Here is a 24619-nt window from a genome sequence, read left to right as displayed (position 1 = left end):
GTTTCCGTGCTGTATGACTATGAATATAAAGCTAGTCTCGGCGATTATCACCAGGGGTTCACAGATTAGTGCCCATGAAACCTATAATTTTGCATTTGAAAGATTTGAATAGTTTGATAACTTTTTGAGTTGTTTGACGGAAAATGTATTAATCAATTTGAGGAAACCATGACATTGTGGTTATATTACTATTGGAGGAATCTGGAGGCCCAGCCTAATACCGAAGAGGAACACATTACTGCAGTTGCTGGGACCTGCACTGAAAACAAAAACTGCTCGTGATCACAGCGGCTCTGGAAACATCCCTGGGGGGGGAGAGACAGAGAGAGAGCAAGCAAGCTAATGCTTCGAATCTGGATGACTCTCGGTCTGATAAAGTGTCATCTAAACTCGAAATGTTAGCTTGCTCTCTCCCAATGGGTGCTGCCTGATCTGCTGTGATTTCCACCATTTTTGTTCTCAGTAATGCTCAAGAGGAATGAGTTCAAACTCCACTACAGAAACTAGAGGAATTTAAATTCAGTAAATTAGTAAACCAGGAATAAAAAAAACTCCCTTAATGGCGAGCTTTAAGTGACTGGATTGTGTACATCTCACTTGATTCTTTGCCTTTATGTTTTATATGCATGCGCCCAAGTTATAAAATCATCCATTCAGAGAATATACTTGCATCATTTTAGAAACCTTTGTCATGTCCTTTGACATGTGAAGTTATTGACAATAAATACTACTTTCTTAAAGCAAGGTGTATTTTTTTAAACAAAATCTGGCCTGGTTGTAAAAGTAAGAATTGATATTAATGCCATGATGTGTATTTATAGGTGTGAACAAAATGTTGCTTTTATTCAGTCAACTTTGACAAAAGCAACTACAAAAGAAAAGGATGGACACAAAAAAGATACTGAGAAATTCCGTCTCTATCATAATTTCAGCTGCAGCATCAGAAACATCCATCATCATCAGGTAAGGAATATTTTCTCGTTTTATGTATCAGTTTTAGTACTTAAGTCATAAATCTTAACAAATGATCTTTCACTTTCAGACTTTGTCCTGGGATTTCCAGGAAGCTGCTGCTTCATTGTGAAAGCAACTTCACCAGAAGTACAGCAGAAATTCATTTTTGCAATGAATGCTGTTTCTGCCGCATTTCTAGTTGGTATCAGAACAGAAACAGCTTTGCAGAAGTTCACAAATCCTTATTTCTTTTTCCAAATGCAAGCAGAGGGGGTATAAATCATGGACAAGAGGTCTTGCCTTAGGAATTACATTGTTACAGGGCTGATCGAGGTCACAAAAATCAGAAAGGCAAGATAGGCAAAATAAAAAATGAGTTTTCCATGCAAGTGTAGATTATCCAGGAAACCTGTGAAAGTAAAATGGAATGCGGCACCACAGCTTTCAAGCGATAGTTTATGGAGGGTGGAGAATGGGAAGTCAGCCAAGACAGAGTTCTGCTGCAGAGTAACCAGACTCGAAATGTTAACTCTATTTTTTCCCCACAGACGCTGCCAGAATTGCTGAGTTTCCCCAACAATTTTTGTTGTTTCAGTATTGAAATAATTGGACTTGATCTGAAAATGACTTGGATGAGGGTTTCAGCAGCAAAGTAACATGTTAATGTTCAAAGCATAGCTGCTGGTATGCTCTGAATCGATATCAAATTGCCATTGGAGTTTATAGGAAACTGCAAGTGTAGTTATGTACAAGATGGAGAGCAGTGTGAATAGTACAGGATAATCTGCGACAGTTCTCTGGTGCTTGGTTATTGATTTTAGAATCACATAACATCCCCTTGAGTTTAGTGTCTGTGGGCTGATCCTTTGCTATTTTTCATTGAATTATGACCGGCACTTAGTAGACCTCAATTTAAATGGGGATTGAACCCCATGCTCTTTGTATTAATCTGGCCTGCAGACTCGGTGTCTGGCTTTATGGGTTGCCATGTTAAGCATGGCAATTTAAAGTTTTATTTTGATATTTGAATTAACCTTTCTGGTTGTGTTTCAACAAACTTCTTTTTTCTATGAAATCGTTTTTCTGAATTTGGTATATTAACTTAAACACTGCCAAATTTTGACATTACTCAGCAGCAAGTCAATCATGGTCCAAATTTCAGTGTGATGTCATCATGGGCAAAAAAACCACTGAGTTGTGGCATTAACAATGTTACTGTCTGTCACAGTGCCAAATGCCTTTTGAAAATTCAGAGAAAACAAAAGAATGGATTTTGTCACTTTTGTTTTCTGTACACTTATAAGAGAAGCATCTACTTTGGCAGTATTCTGTACTTACTGTTCTACTCAGTTAAATGTGATGCACACAACTGTTTTTGTTACTTTTCCATCCTATAAAATGTCAAGCCATTTCTGTCACTGGTATGATGATGCTGATGTCCATAAATCAGTATAGTGCCTTGCAGCTATATAAAACTATTACATTTAACATATGTGACATGTCTGAGTTTGCCTATAATTGAATTAAAGCTGTCTTAATGACACACTGTGTGCAGTTCTGACAGTGCTTTCAGCATCTAGCAAGTAAGAAAATGTTGAATATTTTGTTTTTAAATGTCCAATTCCATTTGCACTAATTTTTTTGAAAAGCATATTTAATACCATTGGTCATTAAAAGCATTTGCCTCTTGAATCAGTGTTTCTGTGTGTAATAGTTAGTAAGAATTGTGCTTGCTGCAGGGTGAGACATGCTGTCAGTTTTACCTCTTCAAGGTGAGATACTCCACTTGTACAGGGTGACAAATGTAGCAGCTGATTGAAGGTTAGATATGATTTATCACCAGTCTATGACAAGTGGATTCACAGCTGTGGGTGTCAAATCTGTAAGTAAAGGTAATGAAAGAATCAATCATTCTAATAATGTATTTGCAACTATTTCCTTTTAAAGTGTCATAAGTTCTTGTAATTAAGAAATTCTGCATGGCCAAATTACATCATCGTTGACTTAATTTAATTGACTGCAATATAGTTTTCTTCAACTGTGTAGTTTTAGAATATGTTTCTCAAATTTTCTATCTAGCCTACTTCTTTTGAATCCTAGTGCCTGCTCTTCTATTCAGTGAGAGCATGGCTAATTTGTATTCCAACTACCTTGCCTCCTTACCCTTAAATAGCAAAAATAACAACTCTCAAAAATCACATTTAAAAGTTACTACTTGAGCTGGCAGCTGTTGGCTTTTATGGGAGTGACTTCCATACTTCTACCACCTTTTTGTTTAAATACGTATTTCCTAACTTTATTCCTGAATGGTTGGCTCTGGTTGTATTATTTCTCCTTGTACTAAACTGTGCCGGTGGAAACTTTTAATCTAGTGACCCTAACCGTTGCTATCAAGATTGGGAAAACCCAATCAAATCATCCTTATCCTTCTGTTTCCTGTGAATAAAAGCCCACTTAAGTAATTTCCCCTCAAGCTAACGTTAACACGCTGGTAGCATTGCTGTAAATCTGCATTGCTTGTCTTCAAAAACTAGTAGATTATTGCCAAAACGTATTGCTCAGAATTGTCTTTATTTTATCTGTTAACTTTCCCGAATTGACTGTTGAACTGAATGTATAGGGCAGTTAAGAGTTAACCACCTCGCTGTCTGGAGTCACGTGTAGGTCAGACCAAATAAGGACAGTAGATTTCCTACACTTTGTAAACCAGATGATTTGTACAACAACCGATAGATTTGTGGTCATCATTAATGAGACTAGCTTTCCATTCCAGATTTTATGAATTAAATTTGAACTCATTTAGCTGTTACAGTGGGATTTAAACCCACGTCATTCAAACAAACAAATTAGCGGCAGCGGTTTTGCTTTTCAAGCCTGCTCTGACATTCACTGAGGTCATGGCTGACCGCTTCATGTCCTTAGTGCATTAGGCTGGGATGCTGAATCACTAGTCCAATAACATTATCACTACACCAACATCAGGAGGCTTTTAATAAGGTCTTACATAAGAGATTAATGGGCAGAGTTAAGACACATGGTGTCTGTAATGTATTGGCATAGGTAATGAATTAGTTGCCAGATTTACTAACCCATCCTTCTACACCCTCGTCTAGGTCGTTTATAAAAATGACAAACAGTGGTGGACCCAAAACAGATCCTTACTATTGCAGTAGAAACTGAACTTCAGAATGAATATTTCCCATCATCCACCACCCTCTGTGTACTTTCAGCTAGCCAATTTCTGATCCAAACCGCTAAATCGTCCTCAATCCCATACCTCCATAATTTGTGCAGTAGCCTATCATGGGGAACCTTATCAAATGCCTTACTGAAATCCATATACACCACATTAACGGCTTTACCCTCATTCTCCGTTTGGTCACCTTCTCAGAGAACTTAATAAAGTTTGTGAGGCATGACATACCCTTCACGAAACCATGTTGACTATCCCTAACCAACTTATTCCTTTCTAGATGATTATAAATCCTATCTCTTATAACCTTTTCCAACACTTTACCCACAACTGAAGTAAGGCTGACTGGTCTATGATTACCAGGGCTGTCTCTACTCCCCTTCTTGAATAAGGGAACAACACTTGCTATCTTCCAGTCTTCTAGTACTATTCTTGTAGTCAATAATGACATAAAAATCAAAGCCAAGGGCTTGGCATTCTCCTTCCTGGCTTCCCAGAGAATCCTAGGACAAATCCCATCCAGCCCAGGAGATTTATCTATTTTCACACTTTCCAGAATTTTTAACACTACCTCCTTGTGAACCTTAATCCCGCCTAGTCTAATAACCTGTTTCTCAGTATTCTCCTCAACAACATTGTCTTTTTCTAGTGTGAATACTGACGAAAAATGTTCATTTAGTACTTCCCCTATCTCCTCTGACTCCGCACACAACTTCCCACTACTGTCCTTGTTTTGCCCTAATCTTACTGTAGTCATTCTTTTATCCCTTATATACCTATAGAAAGCTTTAGCATTTTCCCTGATCCTCTCCACTAACAACTTCTCCCTCCTTACTCATCTTAGCTCACTCTTTCGGACTTTCCTGGCTACCTTGTAACTCTCAATCACCCTAACTGAGCCTTCATATCTCATCCTAACTAACTTGTCATCTTCCTCTTGACAAGAGATTCAACTTCCTCAGTAAACCATGGCTCCTGCACTCGACAATTTCCTCCCTGTCTGATAGGTACATACTTATCAAGGACATCCAGTAGCTGTTCCTTGAATAAATTCCACATTTCTATTGTGCCCATGCCCTGCAGTTTCCTTCACCATCCTATGCATCCTAAATCTTGTCTGATTGCATGGAACTTGCCTTTCCCCAGCTGTTGCTCTTGTTCTCTGGTGTATACCCATCCCTTTCCATTGCTAAAGTAAACATAATTGAATTGTGGTCACTATCACCAAAGTGCTCATCTACCTCCAAATCTAACACTTGGCCGGGTTCACTACCCAGTACCAAATCTAATGTGGCTTCGCCCCTTGTTGGCCCATCTGAAGTATTTGAACTATAGAATTCCCAGTCAAGGTTTGGGAAGTTAAAGTGCCCCTTAACAACTACCCTGTCACTCTCGCTCCTATCGAGAGTCATTTTTGCTATCCTTTCCCCTGCATCTCTGGAGCTATTTAGAGGGCTATAGAAAACTCCTAACAGGGGTGACCTCTCCTTTCCTGTTTCTAATCTCAGCCCATACTACCTCAGCTGACAAGTCCTCAAACGTTCTTTCTGCTGCCATAATACTGCCCTTGATTAACAATGCCAAACTCTTACCTCTTTTATCATTTTCTCTGTTCTTACTGAAACATCTAAATCCCGGAACCAGCAACAACTATTCCTGTCCCTGCTCTACCCATGTCTCTGAAATAGCCACAACATCGAAATCCTAGGTACTGACCCAAGTTCACCACTTTATTCCAGACACTCCTGGTGTTGAATTAGACACACTTCAAACTAACCTTTTGCTTGCTGGTACCGTCTTGCGACCCTGAAATCTTATTTTGGACCTCCCTACTCTCAACTCCTCTATGCTCGAACTACAATTTAGGTTCCCATCCCCCTGCTGAATTAGTTTAAACCCACCCGAAGAGCATTAGCAAATTTCCCCTGCAGGAAATTATTACCCCTCTGATTCAGGTGAAGACCATCCTGTTTTAGAGGTCCAACCTACCCCAGAAAGAGTCCCAATTATTCAGGAATTCAAAACCTTCCCTCCTGTACCTTCCCTGTAGCCATGTGTTCAACTCCTCTCTCTCCCTATTCCTTGTCTCGCTAGTACTTGGCATGGGTAACAAACCAGAGATAACAACTCTGTTTGTTCTAGCTTGAAGCTTCCACCCTAGCTCCCTGAATTTCTGCCTTAAATACCCATCTCTCTTCCTACCTATGTCGCTGGTGCCTATGTGGACACAACTCAGGGCTGCTTCCCCTCCCCCTCATTCCCACAGAACCTCCTGCCTGTATCCCTAACTATGGAGTTCCCAATGACTAATGCTCTGCTCCTCTCCCTCCTTCCATTCTGAGCAACAGGGACAGACTCTGTGCGAGAAACCTGTGCCCCATTGCTTACTCCACTCAAAATGTTCAGTCACTCTGTCGTGAATTATAGATTCCAAATATTGTTCCATAGCACTTCTTTTAATGCCAAGGAAATATCTTTAGATTGTAAATATAATGAATTCATAGTAATGAAATTTAAGAAATTGTTGGAACTTAAAAGCAAATCTGAACTGTTTTCTTAAATTTAGGAGCATGGAGTTGAATTGGTAAGACAACATTTAATATGTAGTATTGCTCTGTAACATTATGACTATATAGATTTGGGACTCTGAACAGTACCCCATGTGAATGAACGCTGATGAAAATATATGTATTGCAATGGGAAATGGCAGAAAATAGGACAGTATTTTTGTCTTCAGTGCAATATAATAGTATAAATAGAATTAAGGACTGTAGAATCTACTGCATTATGGACAGTGTAATTTACTTTTGAAGAAACAGTAAAGTCTCTTTAAGGAAAAAAATGCTCTGTCAGTTTTACCTCTTTCTGGATAAAGATTTTCCATTTCCAAAAGATGTTCAGTTTATTAGCCATTTGAAAATTATTACAAACTTAGCATGGATTTGTGGCAGATAGATTTGTACGTTTAGAGGCATAATACTGAAAACATAATTGAAGATCAAATGCATTTGCTTGCCTTGAAACCTAGAGTCATAGAAATGTACAGCACGGAAACAGACCCTTTGGTCCAAATCGTCCATGCTAATCAGAAATCCCAACCCAATCTAAATCCACCTGCCAGCATCTGGCCCATAAACCTCCAAACCCTTACTATTGATATACCCATCTAGATGCCTTTTAAATGTTGCAATCCTACTGGCCTCCACCACTTCCTCTGGCAGTTCACTTCATACATGTACCACCCTCTGTGTGAAAAAGTTGCCGTTTAAGTCATTTTTTTCTTTCCCCTCACACCCTAAACCTATGCCCTCTAGTTCTGGACTCCTCCCACCCCAGGGAAGAGACTTTGTCTATTTATCCTATCCACGCCTCTCGTGATTTTATAACCCTCAATAAGGTCACCCCTCATCCTCCAACATTCCCGGGAAAACAGCCCCAGCCTATTCAACCTCTCCCAATAGCCCAAATCCTCCAACTATGGCAACACTCTTGTAAATCTTTTAAGCTTCATAACATCCTTCTGATAGACTAGAATTTCGAGACTAGAATTGCACGCAATATTCCAGCAACGTCCTAACCAATGTACTGTACAGCTGCAGCATGACCTCCCAACTCCTGTACTCAATACTCTGACCAATAAAGGAAAGCATACCAAATGCTGAAATTTAAAATGTTCATTATTTTCTTCTATAATAAAAAGTCTACATTGATGTCAGTTGTTTCTCGGAAATAAGTATTACATAAGAAAAGAAGAAATGGGAGAGGGATTAGGCCATCTGGCCTATTGAGCCTGCTCTGCCATTCAGTAAGTTCATGGCTGATCTTTTCATACACTCAGTTCCACTTATCTGCCTTTACTTAATTCCTTTACTGTTCAAAAATCTATCTGTCTTTGCATTAAAAACATTCAACGAGGTAGGATTAATTGTTGATCTGTTCGCTGAGCTGGTAGGTTTGTTGGCAGACATATCGCCCCCTTTCTAGGTGACATCATCCGTGTGTGTTGCCTCCTGTGAAGTGCTGCTGGACTATTCTACTCTGAATTTATATGGTTCTGTTTGAGCTGTTTCCAGTTGGTGCCGGTTCTGGTTTGCCATTGCAGCGGTTTGCGTATTGGATCCAGGTCAATGTGTTTTGTTTATGGAGTCCAAGGATGAGTATCATGCTTCTATCATGGGTGGCACGGTGGCACAGTGGTTAGCACTGCTGCCTCACAGCACCAGAGACCCGGGTTCAATTCCCGCCTCAGGTGACTGACTGTGTGGAGTTTGCACGTTCTCCCCGTGTCTGCGTGGGTTTCCTCCGGGTGCTCCGGTTTCCTCCCACAGATGTGCAGGTCAGGTGAATTGGCCATGCTTAATTGCCCGTAGAGTTAGGGAAGGGGTAAATGTAGGGGTATGGGTGGGTTGCGCTTCGGCGGGTCGGTGTGGACTTGTTGGGCCGAAGGGCCTGCTTCTACACTGCAAGTAATCTAATCTAATTCCCTTGCTGTTCTTTGTTTAGCCTGACCCAGTAACGTTGTGTTGTCCCAGTCAAACCCATGGTTCTTGATTTCCGTGTGCATGGATGCCAGGTAGTGTTGGTCGTGTCGCTTGGTCACTAGTTGTCTGCCTGTTTGTCCTACATAGTGTTTAGTGCAGTAGCTGCAAGAGATTTTGCAAATTACATTTGTCCTGCACGTAGTGGGTATCGGATCCTCTATTCTGGTGAACCACTGTCTGAGAGTGTTTGTTGGTTTGTGGGCTGTCAAGATCCCTAGTGGTCGGAGCAGTCTGGTTGTCAGTTCCAAATTCTCTTTAATGTATGGGAGAGAGGCTAGTGTAATGAGGCATGTCTTGTCGTCTTGGTGTTGCTTGTCTATCAGGCATCTGCAGACAAAGCTGTGGAGGCATCTGTTTTTGTCAAAGACTTTGTACAGGTGTTCTTCTTCCAGTCTTAGCAGTTCTGGGGTGCTGCAGTGTGTTGCTGCTCTTCTGAACAGAGTCCTAATGCAGCTCTTCACTGAGGTAGCTTTAACTGCTTCACTGGGCAGGGAATTCTATAGATTCACAACTCTTTGGCTGAAGAAGTTTCTCTTCAATTCGGTCCTAAATCATGTCCCTGTCGTCATACATTCAGTTAGGTTTGGTGAACAGTAGAAGTACAATGTAAAGATGACCTATACCCAAGACTTATAACATGGAAGTCTCATGGGTCCCAAAAAAATAATCTGATACAAATGACAAGCTCACCTCAATTATATGTTCTTTTGAATTACCCGTAAATATTGTAATAGCTTATGTGCAATTGGAATAATCAGCCCATGTAAATGGATAATCTCCTGATTATTTGCTGAACTTTGACAGAAGATCCATGCAACCCTGAGAAATACCATAGCATTAACAGTGTTGCACGATTTGCAGAGTTTCCAGGAATCTTCTGCTGTAGTTGTGACTGATAATTGAAGCAGATAGATAGGGCTGAAACTTGCAGTATTTCAAGAAGTTTCCACAACATTTTAACTTGGCTCAACTGAATCTGGGAAGATTTTGCCTCTACTGAGAGGAAATATATTTTTCTCCATAAATTTCTGATCCCATCCAACGCACCTTTTTTTTAAAAGAACAACGTTCTGACTAAATATGAAAATGTCAACACAAGGGGCTGAAATTAACAAAATCAGAAATTGTTTACTCCTGAAAAGAAATACACTGCAGCAATTGATCTTCCAGCTATAATGTGGTTTCACTTTTGGACCCTAGAACTCATGCTATATTGGATTTCCACTGTATTAAGGAATTTGTCTTTGTCAAAACATAGCAGGCTCAGCTTAATATGTATAATTTTGATAACTTGGGCATAGATATGTGTGCTGTGGCAGTAAAAACTCAATTTTGTGAAAAAGCTACTCATCAGACTTTTAAATACACCATGTGAGTTATGCTTATTTAAACCATATGTTTCCTTTTTAACAAAATTTTTTTTTTCAAAACTTGGTACTTTTATGCTGTATAACCTCTGTTTTTAAACCAAGTACTCAATAAAATTAGAATTAGCACTTGATCCTAATTAAAGCAGATTTTACCACATTCTGATGTGTTCTCTCACTTCCAGTATTGTCCCCTGGAGGATGATTATGATGATGCATCCTCCCATATGCATACAATTGATATCAATCTTTTAAAAAATTATCAGCTGCTATGAAGGTACTGGTGACACTTGAAGCAAAATTATTCTTGTTTAGACATAGATCTTAGGAATTTTGCAGGGCATATATAACTTTCTCTTTCTAGATTCTCATCTTGGCAGGTTAACTGGTCAGATTATTTTCTGATAGAATTACATTGTTGATTACTGAGAGTGCAGAAGGACACTCTTTTTGTTCATAAAATGATGGAAATTTTGTTTTATCTGTATTAATCAAAATAAGGCCCGACATAGTTAACAAGGCAATTCATGGATCTGAAGCTCATTCAACTAATGACAGTTCAATGTATGAGCATTCCCTCCTTGCATTTGGGCTCATGAATATTATTGTAAAATCGGACTTCCTGGTTTTTGACCAACTGAAGTTCCAAACGAAGCATTATATTTTACACAAAACCAGAAATAGCTGGTGAAACTCAGCAGATCTGGAAGCATCTGTGGGAAGAAAGCAGTGTTAACATTTTGAACCGGTGACACTTTCCAGACCTTGCCAGCAATTTCTATTTTTCTGTCAGATCTCCAACATCCGCAATTCTTTGTAGTTTAGCAATACACTACTTTTTCAGTGCCCCAAAAATGCTAGTCTCAGTGATGCTCTCTGTTGTTTTTTCTATACCTACCTTAAGCAAGAAGTCAGGAATTATGAAAACCATGATTTCCTTCTCAGAGGAATCAGCTGAAGAGTCCATATGAAAGTGTTTTTCTCCTGTTGAAGTCTCATTTAAACATTTTTAAATTTTCTGCCACCTGTTTCTTGGCAACTTGCAGTATAGGTATCATGGCATAGTTTTGTGTTATGCACTTCAAATTGTGCCAGGTACCAGTAGAACATAGAGGTGAAAAATACAATCTGATGCAAATCTGTAAACGGAGTTTCTCAAATTTTCCATCGATGCCAAAAATTTGTAACTTTGTGAATGACAGCATTGGTAAAAATTGTTTTCGAGTAGTTGATGGTTAAATGATTGTGTGGTGTGTTTTAGTTCTCTCCAGGTTTTAATGAGGTTGCTTTATCTAGGCAGATATGTGAAAGTTGCTGTAAAATGATGGCAAATTCCTAAAAGTCTGCCCTTCAGTCTCCATTTTTCATGGTATTTCTGCATTTTCTGATCATCTCGATCATATTCTCACAGCCTTTTTCGGCCTCTGTTCCGTTTGAAACTTTATACATGCTCACTCCATGGGTAAGGCTCCATCTACTCCATTACATCCAAAAGAAATAGACTTAAACATTTATGACAGGCAACAGGTTTAGCTAATCATTGCCAGATCTCATTGTATAACATGGAATGCTAATAAATCCTGTTCTACTTTGTCAGAACTTTTCACTGTTCCAGGATCATCTTGGAATCTGACTTCGCATCCCAACTTTTTTAACTTGATCTCTACCATACCCTTGACCTTCCCCTCTAACAATAAGTGCATTAGGTTCCTCAACTCAAGTGGCCAGTGTTCCTGAGAAGACAAAGAAAATGCTTCAAAGACAGGCTGAAGCACTTCTTGAAGTGTAATGGAATTGATATTAATGGCTTACTGCCGATTCAAGACAGCACAACTTGTCTATCAAGCTGCACCATGCATTGATTCCAGACATCAAGGGTGGCACGGTGGCTCAGTGGTTAGCACTGCTGCCTCACAGTGCCAGGGACCCAGGTTCAATTCCTGCCTCGGGCAACTGTCTGTGTGGAATTTGCACATTCTCCCCGTGTCTGCGTGGGTTTACTCCGGGTACACCGGTTTCCTCCCAAAGTCCAAAAGGTGTGCAGGTTAGGTGAATTGGCCATGCTAAATTGCCCGTAGTGTTAGGTGCATTAGTCAGGGGTAAATATAGGGGAATGGGTCTGGTTGGGTTGCTCTTCGGGGGGGCCGGTGTGGACTTGTTGGGCCAAAGGGTCTGTTTCCACACTGTAGAGAATCTAATCCAATCTTACTGATGAGGTATATTGGCAGTAGAAAAGGCAAAAGAAATGAAAGTACGATCTGCAGTTTGGATTCCACTGCATTCTATGCCCTCCCCAAAATCTGTAAACAACAACAGGCCCTTCAGTCTCATGGACAGAAACTCAATGCTCAGTAGATGTCATCTTTGAATTGAGGGATGATGAGCCTCTATTGTCAATATTAGCGCTATGGAGGTGGCAAACTCTTTAACATTAGTTTCCTCTGTATGAAAGCTATGCTGATCATCATAAATATATATTATCTACAGTTGGTGGACAATGACAGTGTTGCTGCTACTCCTTCAGATTTGTAAGTCAGTCTCTTGATATTTTCAATTCCTTATGTAAAATACTCGACCAGTTTTGCCAAGACAAAAGCTTTAATCACCTATATATGTTGAAAGAAGAATCTGGAGAATGTCGATCACTTCCCATTCAATCTTCTCTGCCGTTGATTATGACTGTGGATGATTGAACACTTCAATACCTTTTCATTCAACACATCTCCATATCTTGTAGGCCACTGGTCATCAGAAATCCATCAGTCTCCACCTTTTTTTGCATAGAGGCTCAGTCTTTGAATATGCTGACAGGGTGGAACCTGCTACCAATCACACAGAATGACATCTCACTATACTGTAATCACCTTAATGGCAAGACAACAGTGACAGGGAAGCAAAGAAAATGGTCCGCAGATCCCATAGTCTCATGGGACATCTTATCTGTAAGCTGCAGGTTGGAAATTGGTCTGGTCAATCACATGATGACTCGTGGCAGAAATTCCGAACTTCAGTTAGTCTTCAAATCAAAGAAGAAATGATGAGCTTTTATTAGTGTAGATGTATCGAATATGAGGTTCGGTGAATAAATGTATTAAGCAATGTATACTCTAGGGTGGTGACAAGTTCAGATGGTACCCTTGATACAAGAGGTATTTGCAAATCAGGCCCTTGAGATTAGATGAGAATCATGAGCTAGTTTCCTGGTATTTTTCTAATATTAATGTTTGAAATATTCAGAGTTGGTTTGGATATTGAGCTGACATGTCTACAAACATTGTCTGTACAATCTGCCTTTTCAATGTGCATTGGTATTCACAGAACCGATAACAATTGTGATGTGTTGCTTTTGTTATGTTTCATGGGTGTGTAAGTATCGCTGGCTAGGCCAGCAGTTGTTGCTCATCCCTAATTGCCCTTCAGAAGGCGGTGGTCAGCAACAATGTGGATATATTGACAAATAATCTCCTATAGATTACAATTTTTGTGTTTTGTTTTTAATCAATGCAAATGTCTATCATTTAGGTGACAGAAGAGGAGGTTCTTGTGGAGTAGATATTCTGGCAAGCATGTGTTGGCATGAATGATCTGTTTCTATGCTTCAAATCCTATATAATTTATTAGCTAAATTGCAAATAATGCTTTACCATCGACTGCCAAAATTGTTATATTAAAATAGGCTTTCAAAAAAACAATCCTTATTAAAGGCTGAATGTTTATCATCACCTAACAGAATTAGTTTTTGCTCCAGGATCATTATGTTTCAATTGAACCAGCATTGGGAATTGTAGCTATAGATTCTAAATCTCCTTGCAGCTTGACCTAGTTTCTTTGGCAACATATTAAAGTGACTGCGTAAACAGGCTGATTGCCATATCTGACGAAAGGCAAAAACAAAAATCCAAAAGGGCAGGTCATTTGTGGATGTGCTATTGTAAAATGTTAGCTTTTTTAAAAAAACAATTTGATAAACTACTTTTTTTTGTTAGATATGAAAGTAACCAAATAGGCTTGAAAGAATGCAACTTGGTTGTCTGCTTTGGACAGTGGGCGTGCTTTCTGAAGAAAAGCACTGCAGTATTGTCTCCTGTTAAACAAAAAGATTTTACATATTTATGATGATTAGATAAGGGATTGACAATACATAACTCCAGTTCACTCAAAAACAGCATTTCACGAGGCCTGGTATTTGGTCAGTTAATTGCAATTATGCAGTTAAAGAAGAAATTTGTGGAATTCATCACATGATGTTGTGTAGTGTCTACTGTTAAAATATATTTAGCTGACTTAGCACTAGCTGACTTAATCTTTTTGTATTTACAATGTTTCCTATTCTATTTCTATCAAGTCTATGTTTCTGACCTTAACTATCCATAAAAGTACCTTTCATAGTTAATTATACTCTGTATGATTTACTATAAAACATCAAACAAGTGCTTACATGTAAGGAGACTTGATAAGTTTGTCTTTTGGGTATTTTATGTGTCATCTGTCTGTGCTGTTTATGTTTGCACTTAGATTCTGGCCATTAACCGAGGGGAAAAATTGAAAATCCTGACAGTGAAGGTCAGCATTCCTGACAGAGTGAAAAATGAGTTCTGTAGATGGTGCATCAATGAAAGGTCTGTCGATACACAAAGCTTCACATTCAAATGTACTTTGCGCACTATGTCTTTCTGTTAAAGATGCTAAATAGGGGAATGTCTTCGGGTATATCTGAGCTCTTTCTGAGCATCTGCAAATGTCTGACATGGTTGGTGTGCAAATTATTTCACACTTTGATTCTCCCTTCCCACTAGTCTGTGTGATAGTGACTTGCACTACATTGGGTTGCTATTGACAGAGTCATTTTGTAAAAGAAATATATGGGTACACATACCACACCAAAATGAAGCAGCCATGTTGCCAACAAGATATAGAAGTAGAGTAAGATCGAGAAATTTTGTATTTTTTTTATTCATTCATGGCATGTGGCATCACTGGTTAGACCAGCATTTATTGCCCATCCCTAATTAAACGTCAACCACTGCTGTGAATCTAGAATCACATGTAGTTCAGACCAGTGTAAGATGGCTGATTTCCTTCCTTAAAAGGCATTTGTGAGCTAGATGTGCCATTATGACAATCAGTAGTGATTGACATTTAGGCTGGCATTTTATTCCACATTGTTATTGAATTCTAATTTTAGCCCATGTCCAGAACATTAACTGCGAGTTCTGAGCTATTAGTCTGGTGACATTATCACAATGTTACCATCTCCCCTGTTTTCTTAATTTAAATTGTATTAAGTTATAGATTCTAGAGAAGAATTCAACAAATCATTGTTTTTTTTGGATATCTTTGCCATAAATTTTGTTCAGGTCTGAATCGATTTATAATATACTTAGAGAGACATAAGAGATTATATTTATATACAGCTTTTCATTACGACTGGTGTCCCAAAGCACTTTACATCTGCTGAAGTATTTTTAAAGTGTAGGAACTGTCATAAGCAATGGAAGGATTAATGTGTGCACAGCAGGTTCTCACGAACAGCAGTCTTCTAAGCCCTGGCCTGTTATTGTGATATTGCCTGAGGGATAACTATTGACCTGGATGCTGGGATAAATTCCCATACTCCTCATCAAATCGTGCCATGACGTCTTTTATGTTCACCTGAGAGGGCGGGCACAGCTAGATTCAATGACTCATCTGAAAGGTAGCAGCTCTTGATAGTTCAGCATGTCCACACCACTGCACTGAATTGCAGTGGGTGGGGGAGGGGCGTATCTTGATTTTGTACTTAAGTTCTGTGTTGGGACTTCAGAATAGAACCTTCTAGCTCAGCTGACAGTTCCTCTGCTGGCATCTTTTTAAACTGTTGCCGGGACATTAACCGCCTCAATCTGTCTACCCTCCCTCCCCGACTCCAACCTCTCACCCTCACAACGTGCTGCCCTCTATTCCCTCTGCTCCAATCCTGACCTCACCATCCAGCCAGCGGATAAAGGGGACGCAGTGGTAGTCTGGCGCACTGACCTCTACACCGCTGAAGCCAGACGCCAACTCGAGGACACCTCCTCCTACTGCTCCCTCGACCATGACCCCATCCCCCATCACCAAACCATCATCTCCCAGACCACTCAGGAGATCTCCCACCCACAGCTTCCAACCTCATAGTCCGGGAGCCCCGCACTGCCCGGTTCTACCTCTTTCCCAAGATCCACAAGCCTGATCACCCTGGCCGACCCATTGTCTCAGTATGCTTTTGCCCCACTGAACTCATTTCTACCTACCTGGACACTGTCCTATCCCCCCAGTCCAGGAACTCCCCCACATACGTTCGAGATACCACCCATGCCCTCCACCTCCTCCAAGACTTCTGTTTCCCCGGCCCCCAACGCCTCATCTTCACCATGGATATCCAGTCCCTTTACACCTCCATCTGTCATGACCAGGGCCTCCAAGCCCTCCGTTTCTTCCTCTCCCGACGTCCCCAACAGTACCCTTCCACCGACACACTCATTCATTTTGCCAAACTGGTCCTCACGCTTAACAATTTCTCCTTTGAATCCTCCCACTTCCTCCAGACCAAAGGGGTAGCCATGGGCACCCGTATGGGCCCCAGCTATGCCTGTCTCTTTGTTGGCTATGTAGAACAGTCCATCTTCCGTAATGCCACCGGCACACTCCCCACCTCTTCCTCCGCTACATTGATGACTGCATTGGCGCCACCTCGTGCTCCCGCGAGGAGGTTGAGCAATTCATCAACTTCACCAACACATTCCAGCCTGACCTTAAATTTACCTGGACCATCTCTGACACCTCCCTCCCCTTCCTGGACCTCTCCATCTCCATTAATGACGACCGACTTGACACCGACATTTTTTACAAACCCACCGACTCCCACAGCTTACCTGGATTACACCTCTTCCCACTATACCTCCTGCAAAAATGCCATCCCGTATTCCCAATGCCTCCGCCGTATCTGCTTTCAGGAGGACCAGTTCCCCCACAGAACACACCAGATGGCCTCCTTCTTTAGAGACCGCAATTTCCCTTCCCATGTGGTTAAAGATGCCCTCCAACGCATATCGTCCACATCCTGCACCTCCGCTCTCAGACCCCACCCCTCCAACCGTAACAAGGACAGAACCCCCCCGTTGCTCACCTCCCACCCTACCAACCTTCGCATAAACCAAATCATCTGCCGACATTTCCGCCACCACCAGGGATATATTTCCCTACCCACCCCTTTCCGCCTTCCGCAAAGACCGTTCCCTCCGTGACTACCTGGTCAGGTCCACGCCCCCCCTACAACCCACCCTCCTGTCCTGGCACCTTCCCCTGCCACTGCAGGAATGACAAAACCTGTGCCCACATCTCCTCCCTCACCTCCATCCAAGGCCCTAAAGGAGCCTTCCACATCCATCAAAGTTTTACCTGCACATCCACCAATATCATTTATTGTATCCGTTGCTCCCGATGCGGTCTTCTCTACATTGGGGAGATTGAATGCCTCCTAGCAGAGCGCTTTAGGGAACATCTCTGGGACACCCGCACCAATCGACCACACCGCCCTGTGGCCCAACATTTCAACTCCCCTCCCACTCTTCCGAGGACATGGAGGTCCTGGGCCTCCTTCACCGCTGCTCCCTCACCACCAGACACCTGGAGGAAGAACGCCTTACCTTCCACCTTGGAACACTTCAACCCCAGGGCATCAATGTGGACTTCAACAGTTTCCTCATTTCCCCTTCCCCCACCTCATCCCAGTTCCAAACTTCCAGTTCAGCACTGTCCCCATGACTTGTCCGGACTTGTCCTACCTGCCTATCTTCTTTTCCAGCTATCCACCCCACCCTCCTCTCTGACCTATCACCTTCATCCCACCCCGATCCACCCATTATACTCTTTGCTACCTTCTCCCACCCTCCTCCCTGACATATCATCTTCATCCCCACCCCCACTCACCTATTGTACTCTATGCTACTTTCTCCCCACCCCCACCCTCGTCTCATTTATCTTTCCACCCTTCAGCCACTCTGCCTGTATTCCTGATGAAGGGCTTTTGCCTGAAACGTCGATTTTACTGCTCCTCGTTGCTGCCTGAACTGCTGTGCTTTTCCAGCACCACTAATCCAGAATCTGGTTTCCAGCATCTGCAGTCATGGTTTTTACCGATCTCTTTACACTTGCAGAGGCATGAACTGGAGCTTAAATCCACATTCATGCAAGTGCAGGTTTTTAAAGAACTTCTAAAGTGTCAGAAATCTTTAATTGCATTTTGTTTTCTCTTTCTAACACTTGCTTAATACTTTCTCTATTGTGTTCTCATAATTATATATGGAACATTGTGACTTATCAAACTTAAGTGTTCATTTGTGGTATTGCACCCATAGTCAAATTCATGAAAATAAATCTGATTAGTAGAGAGTGTATCTACTATATCTCCTTTAAAATCATGTCCTAGTGAATGTAACTGCAGTTTCTTTACGTTAAGTATAGCTATATGGTATCATCTCTGGTGACATCAAATGTGAATCAGCAGCAAGTTAGGAATCACTAGTTACTGAGAAACCAAAGCAACCAAGCTTCTTTAGATGCCACCATTATACACGCATTCCCCTTCCCTCCCTTGTCAGCTTTCGACAGGAGTCGTTCTGTCTGGGATACCTTTGTTCAGCCCCCCCACAGTCCCACTGCACCTTTCCTTGCGACCTCAGAAGAGTGTAACACTTGCCTGTTTACCTCCTCCCACCTCAATATCCAAGGGCCCAAACATACCTTCCAGGTGAAGCAGTGCTTTACCTGCACTTCATGCAAACTAGTCTACTGCATTTGTTGGTCACAGTGTGGTCTCCTCTACTTTGGGGAAACATAGACTGGGTGATCGCTTGGCAGAACACACCTTGGTTTGTCTGCAGAAAAGACCCTGAGCTTCCATTTGGCTGCCACTTCAATTCATCACCCTGTTGATGAGAACTGAGAGAACGAGATCTTTCTGGATAAGACCTTCAGCGAGGTTATTACACCAATCATGCCAGAAGAGAGCAGAAGAAAGCAGACGATGAGGAAGGCAGAGAGGAGACAGGTGCAAGAGACCCCGGGAGAAGTACCTGTCAGGAATAAGTCCAAGCTTTTGGAAACAGTAGAGACTGATGACACTGCCAGTTCGCAAGGCGGCCAGGTCTATCAATCAAAAGTTGGCGCAGAGGCAGAGCGGAAGAGTCAGACATCGCACAGAGCAGTGGTAATAGGGGACTCCATCGTGAGAGGAACTGACCGGGGTTTTTGTGGCAGCAGACGGGATTTAAGGACGGTGTGTTGCCTTCCTGGTGCCAGGGTGAAAGACATCGCGGACAGAGTGCAGGAAATCCTCAAGGACGAGGGTGAAGAGCCAGAGGTGGTGGTAAATGATGTCGGGAAGAAGAGGAGGAACGTACTACAGCGGGACTTTGGAGAACTAGGAAGAAGGCTGAAAAGCAGGACGTCCAAGGTGGTTATCTCCGGTTTGCTTCCAGTTCCTCGGGCTGGTGTGGCCAGAAACAGGGAGTTAATGGACTTGAATGAGTGGTTGGAGAACTGGTGCAGGAAGCAAGGATTTAAGTTCTTGGATCACTGGGGTATATTTTGTGGTAAGCATAAATTCTACAAGAGAGACGGTTTGCACCTGAATAGGTGAGGGACCAGCATTCTGGCAGGCAGGTTTTCTACTGCAACACCGCTACATTTAAACTAAGTAGCGTGGGGGAGGGGACAAACTGGATGTTTAAAAAGGAAATTGAGGGGAAAGTTAGAACAAGAGAAGTCAAGAAATACAACTATCAATGAGGCAGAAAACTCAGAAAGGGATCATGCTGTAAGGTTGAGTGAAATAGGGGTTGATGGGAAGGGTGAGAGCAGTAACAAATTAAAAATACTATACCTGAATGCGCGAAGCATTAGACATAAGATGGATGAGCTTGAGGCTCTTTTGGAAATTGGCAGATATGATATTGTGGGGATAACTGAGACGTGGCTTCAAGTGGACAGGGCCTGGGAAATGAATATTCAAGGCTACACATGCTATCGTAAGGACAGACTGACGGGCAGAGGGGGTGGGGTGGCCATGTTGGTAAGGGATGATATTCAGTTCCTTGCACGGGGGGGACCTAGAATCAGGGGATGTAGAGTCAGTGTGGATAGAGCTGAGAAATTCTAAGGGTAAAAGACCCTCTTGGGAGTTATCTACCAGCCCCCAAACAGTAGTCTGGATGTCGGATGTCAGTTGAATCAGGAGCTGAAATTGGCCTGTCGCAAAGATGTTACTACAGTTGTTATGGGGGATTTTAACATGCAGGTAGACTGGGAGAATCAGGATGGTATTGGACCTCAAGAAAGAGACTTTGTGGGGTGCCTCAGAGATGGATTCTTAGAGCAGCTGGTGCTGGAGCCGACCAGGGAGAAGGCAATTCTGGATCTGATATTGTGTAACGAACCAGAATTGGTCAGAGACCTCAAAGTTAAGGAGCCATTGGGAAGTAGTGACCATAATACATTAAGCTTCAATCTGCAATTTGGGAGGGAGAGGGTACAGTCGGAAGTGACAGTACTTCTGTTGAATAAAGGGAACTATGGAGCTATGAAGGAGGAACTGGCCAAAGTTCAATGGTGTAATACCTTAGCAGGGATGACCGTGGAGGAACAATGTCGGATATTTCTGTGTATAATGCAGAAGTTGCAGGATCAGTTCATTCCTAAAACTGAGAAAACTGGGAAAACTGAGGACTGAGAAGCTTTTAAAGAACAACAGAGGATTACTAAGAAGGAAATATGCAGAGGAAAAATGAGGTACGAAGATAAACTGGCCAATAATATAAAGGAGGATAGTAAAAGCTTTTTTAGGTATGTGCAAGGCAAAAGAATGGTTAGGACTAAAATTGGGCCCTTGAAGACAGAAACAGGGGAATATATTACGGGGAACAAAGAAATGGCAGAAGAATTAAATGGGTACTTCAGATCTGTGTTCACTGGGGAAGACACAAGCAATCTCCCTGAGGTAACAGTGGCTGAAGGACCTGAACTTAAGGGAATTTATATTTGCCAGGATTTGGTGTTGGAGAGACTGTTAGGTCTGAAGGTTGATAAGTCTCCGGGGCCTGATGGTCGACATCCCAGGGTACTGAAGGAGGTGGCTCGGGAAATCGTGGATGGGTTGGTGATTATTTTCCAGAGTTCGATTCGGGGTCGGTTCCTGAGGATTGGAGGGTGGCTAATGTTATACCACTTTTTAAGAAAGGTGGGAGAGAGAAAGCAGGAAATTATAGACCAGTTAGTCTGACCTCAGTTGTGGGAAAGATGCTGGAGTCTATTATAAAGGATGAAATTACGGCACATCTGGATAGTAGTAACAGGATAGGACAGAGTCAGCATGGATTTATGAAGGGGAAATCATGCTTGACTAATCTTCTTGAAGTTTTTGAGGATGTAACTCTGAAGATGGACGAGGGAGATCCAGTAGATGTAGTGTACCTGGACTTTCAGAAAGCTTTTGATAAAGTCCCACACAGGAGGTTAGTGAGTAAAATTAGGGCGCATGGTATTGGGGGCAGCGTACTAGATTGGATTGAAAATTGGTTGGCTGATAGGAAACAAAGGGTAGTGATAAACGTTCCATTTCGGAATGGCAGGCAGTGACCAGTGGGGTACCACAGGGATTCGTGCTGGGACCGCAGCTTTTTACAATATATGTTAATGATATAGAAGATGGTATCAGCAACAACATTAGCAAATTTGCTGATGATACAAAGCTGGGTGGCAGGGTGAAATGTGATGAGGATGTTAGGAGATTACAGGGTGACCTGGACAAGTTAGGTGAGTGGGCAGATGCATGGCAGATGCAGTTTAATGTGGATAAATGTATGGTTATCCACTTTGGTGGCAAGAACAGGAAGGCAGATTACTACCTCAATGGAATCAATTTAGGTAAAGGGACAGTACAGAGAGATCTGGGTGTTCTTGTACACCAGTCAATGAAGGCAAGCAAGTAGGTACAGCAGGTAGTGAAGAAGGCTAATAGCATGCTGGCCTTCATAACAAGAGGAATTGAGTATAGAAGCAAAGAGGTGCTTCTGCAGCTGTACAGGGCCCTGGTGAGACCACACCTGGAGTACTGTGTGCAGTTCTGGTCTCCAAATTTGAGGAAAGACATTCTGGCTATTGAGGGAGTGCAGTGTAGGTTCACGAGGTCAATTCCTGGAATGGCGGGATTACCTTATACTGAAAGACTGAAGCGACTGGACTTGTATACCTTTGAGTTTAGAAGACTGAGAGGGGATCTGATTGAGACATATAAGATTATGAAAGGATTGGACACTCTGGCAGCAGGAAACATATTTCTGCTGATGGGTGAGTGCCGAACCAGAGGACACAGCTTAAAAATACAGGGTAGACCATTTAGGACAGAGATGAGGAGAAACGTCTTCACCCAGACATGGTGGCTGTGTGGAATGCTCTGCCCCAGAGGGCAGTGGAGGCCCAGTCTCTGGATTCATTTAAGAAAGAGTTGGATAGAGCTCTCAAAGATAGTGGAATCAATGGTTATGGGAGATAAGGCAGGAAGAGGATACTGATTAGGAATGATCAGCCATGATCATATTGAATGGCGGTGCAGGCTCGAAGGGCTGAATGGCCTACTCCTGCACCTATTGTCTATTGTCTATTGTTCCCTGATCAACATCTCTTTCTCAAGCTTGCTGCAGTGTTATGTTGAAGTGAAAGAACAACACCTCATTTTCTGCTTGAGGATCCTGCAGCCTTCTGGACTGAATTATAGAGTTCAGCAGCTTCAGGGTTTGAGCTCTCCCATGTCTTTACCCCAACCCCCACACACCAGACTTTGTTATCACATAGTCTGCTATTAGACGCAACCTATTGTTAGTTATTAACAGTCCGTACTAATAGCTATTCAGCCTCCTAGTCAGATCATTATCCACTCTTTTGTCTGTCCAACAGTTCTTCTCTCTTTTGGGCTCAATCCAATCTATTGTTTAATTCTTCTCCCACCCCACCCTATCTTCTGCATATGAATTGACATTTTCATAGTCAACGTCAGTTCTGAGGAAGGGCCATTCAACCCAAATCATTAACTCTGATTTCTCTTCACAGATGCTGCCACACCTGCTGAGCTTTTCCAGCAATTTCTGTTTTTGTTTCTGTTTTTGAGTTTGTTTTTTTCCCCATCCTGAGAGTCCCATGCATCAGTGATAATGTAATGGTTGACTAACAAAGGAATCAGAGTCAAGAAGTGTGGCACTGGAAGAGCGCAGCAGGTCAGGCAGCATCCGAGGTGCAGGGGAATCGACTTTTCAGGTATTTTATGATTCTGCTCCTCAGATGCTGCCTGACCTGCTGTGCTTTTCCAGCACCACACTTTTTGACTCTGGCCTCCAGCATCTGCAGTCTTCACTTTCTCCTAACCAAGGAAACTATGTCTATCAATGAGTTTACAGCACATTCAATAATGACATGAGAACCCAGGTACTCTAGAGCTTTGGGGACTTCGATCCAAAGTTACCTCTGTCTTCCCAAGCTTACAACATGGTACAAGTCATTTTCTGTTACTTAAATAATCCTTCCATATTTGGATGCAAAAACTGCATGTAGACTAATCGTCAATTCCATGCCTTTGTTTTCAATATTAGATATGTGATGGAGACCCCTGACACTCCACTGTGAACTGCACATATCCTTGGTCACTGAGCAGATGTACAGATGGCAGTTTAATTTCTTGTCTTGTCATTCTCAGAAAATAATGATCACATTTGTACTAAAATATATGTTTGAACTCTATTGTAGATGGAGACCACGGTACTTTGCAAGGCCTGAATTGATGAAACTCTTGAAGGATTCTGCTGAAGATTCATATAAACGTCTCATATATCCACTTCTGTGCAGAGAATTCAGGTGAAGACAGTTTTCAAAATATTTTCAATTACTTTTCTTTCCAAAAAACATTTAAATCTTTTTGGGGATAGTGCAATCTCGACTAATAAGTATTTTGCTTGTGCTAATTTTCAAATGTGATCCTGGTTGTTTAAGTGTCACTTGGCCAATAGTGAAGAAATGAATCACAACCAAGATGATTTTGCACTTCCCAGCAGTGTCACTGTGGAGTGAACAAGAGCAGAAACTGTCCATGCTTTCTGTTATCATGTATTCAGCTGTGCTGTCATATTTTAGGATTTGATTATTAGTTACTAATTTTGAGTGTTTATATGAAGATGACAAAATTAAGCTCTGACAAACTGTTGTGGTTTTAAGTTCTATTGTTGAGAGTTATGGATTGGCAATAAACATTAAAGGAGTCTCAAAAGAGAAACAAGATTTCTCGCTTTATAACGCATGGAGTACAAAAGCAAGGAAGTAATGTGAACCCTGCATAAAACACTGATTAAGCTCAACATTTTCTCTCTCCTTTTGTATGTGATCAATTCACGTAACTGTGGAATACCATTAACGTATTTTGTATAGCTGCACACAGTATGTAAGGAGATGTTTTGTACAGAATACGTGTCACAACTTCTGGTTTGTTGCTGTACAGCTTA

At 41.8% G+C, this 24619-nt stretch overlaps 1 protein-coding gene across 1 annotated transcript in view; it reads left to right on the top strand.

Moving 5' to 3' along the window:
* Nucleotides 1–24619, top strand: part of srbd1 (S1 RNA binding domain 1) — a 273132-nt gene that overhangs the window by 45958 nt on the left and 202555 nt on the right. Inside the window, exons 9-11 of the mRNA XM_043695659.2 lie at nt 822–963; nt 14571–14674; nt 23871–23978. Of these exons, the coding sequence (XP_043551594.2) occupies nt 822–963; nt 14571–14674; nt 23871–23978 (354 nt within the window). The remainder of the gene's footprint in view (nt 1–821; nt 964–14570; nt 14675–23870; nt 23979–24619) is intronic.

Source organism: Chiloscyllium plagiosum, unplaced genomic scaffold, assembly GCF_037043375.1.
Source record: "Chiloscyllium plagiosum isolate Xiang-an unplaced genomic scaffold, Cpla_swu_hap1 HiC_scaffold_10, whole genome shotgun sequence".
In the NCBI taxonomy this organism is placed as follows: Eukaryota; Metazoa; Chordata; class Chondrichthyes; order Orectolobiformes; family Hemiscylliidae; genus Chiloscyllium; species Chiloscyllium plagiosum.
This window is presented reverse-complemented; position numbering and strand designations above follow the sequence as displayed.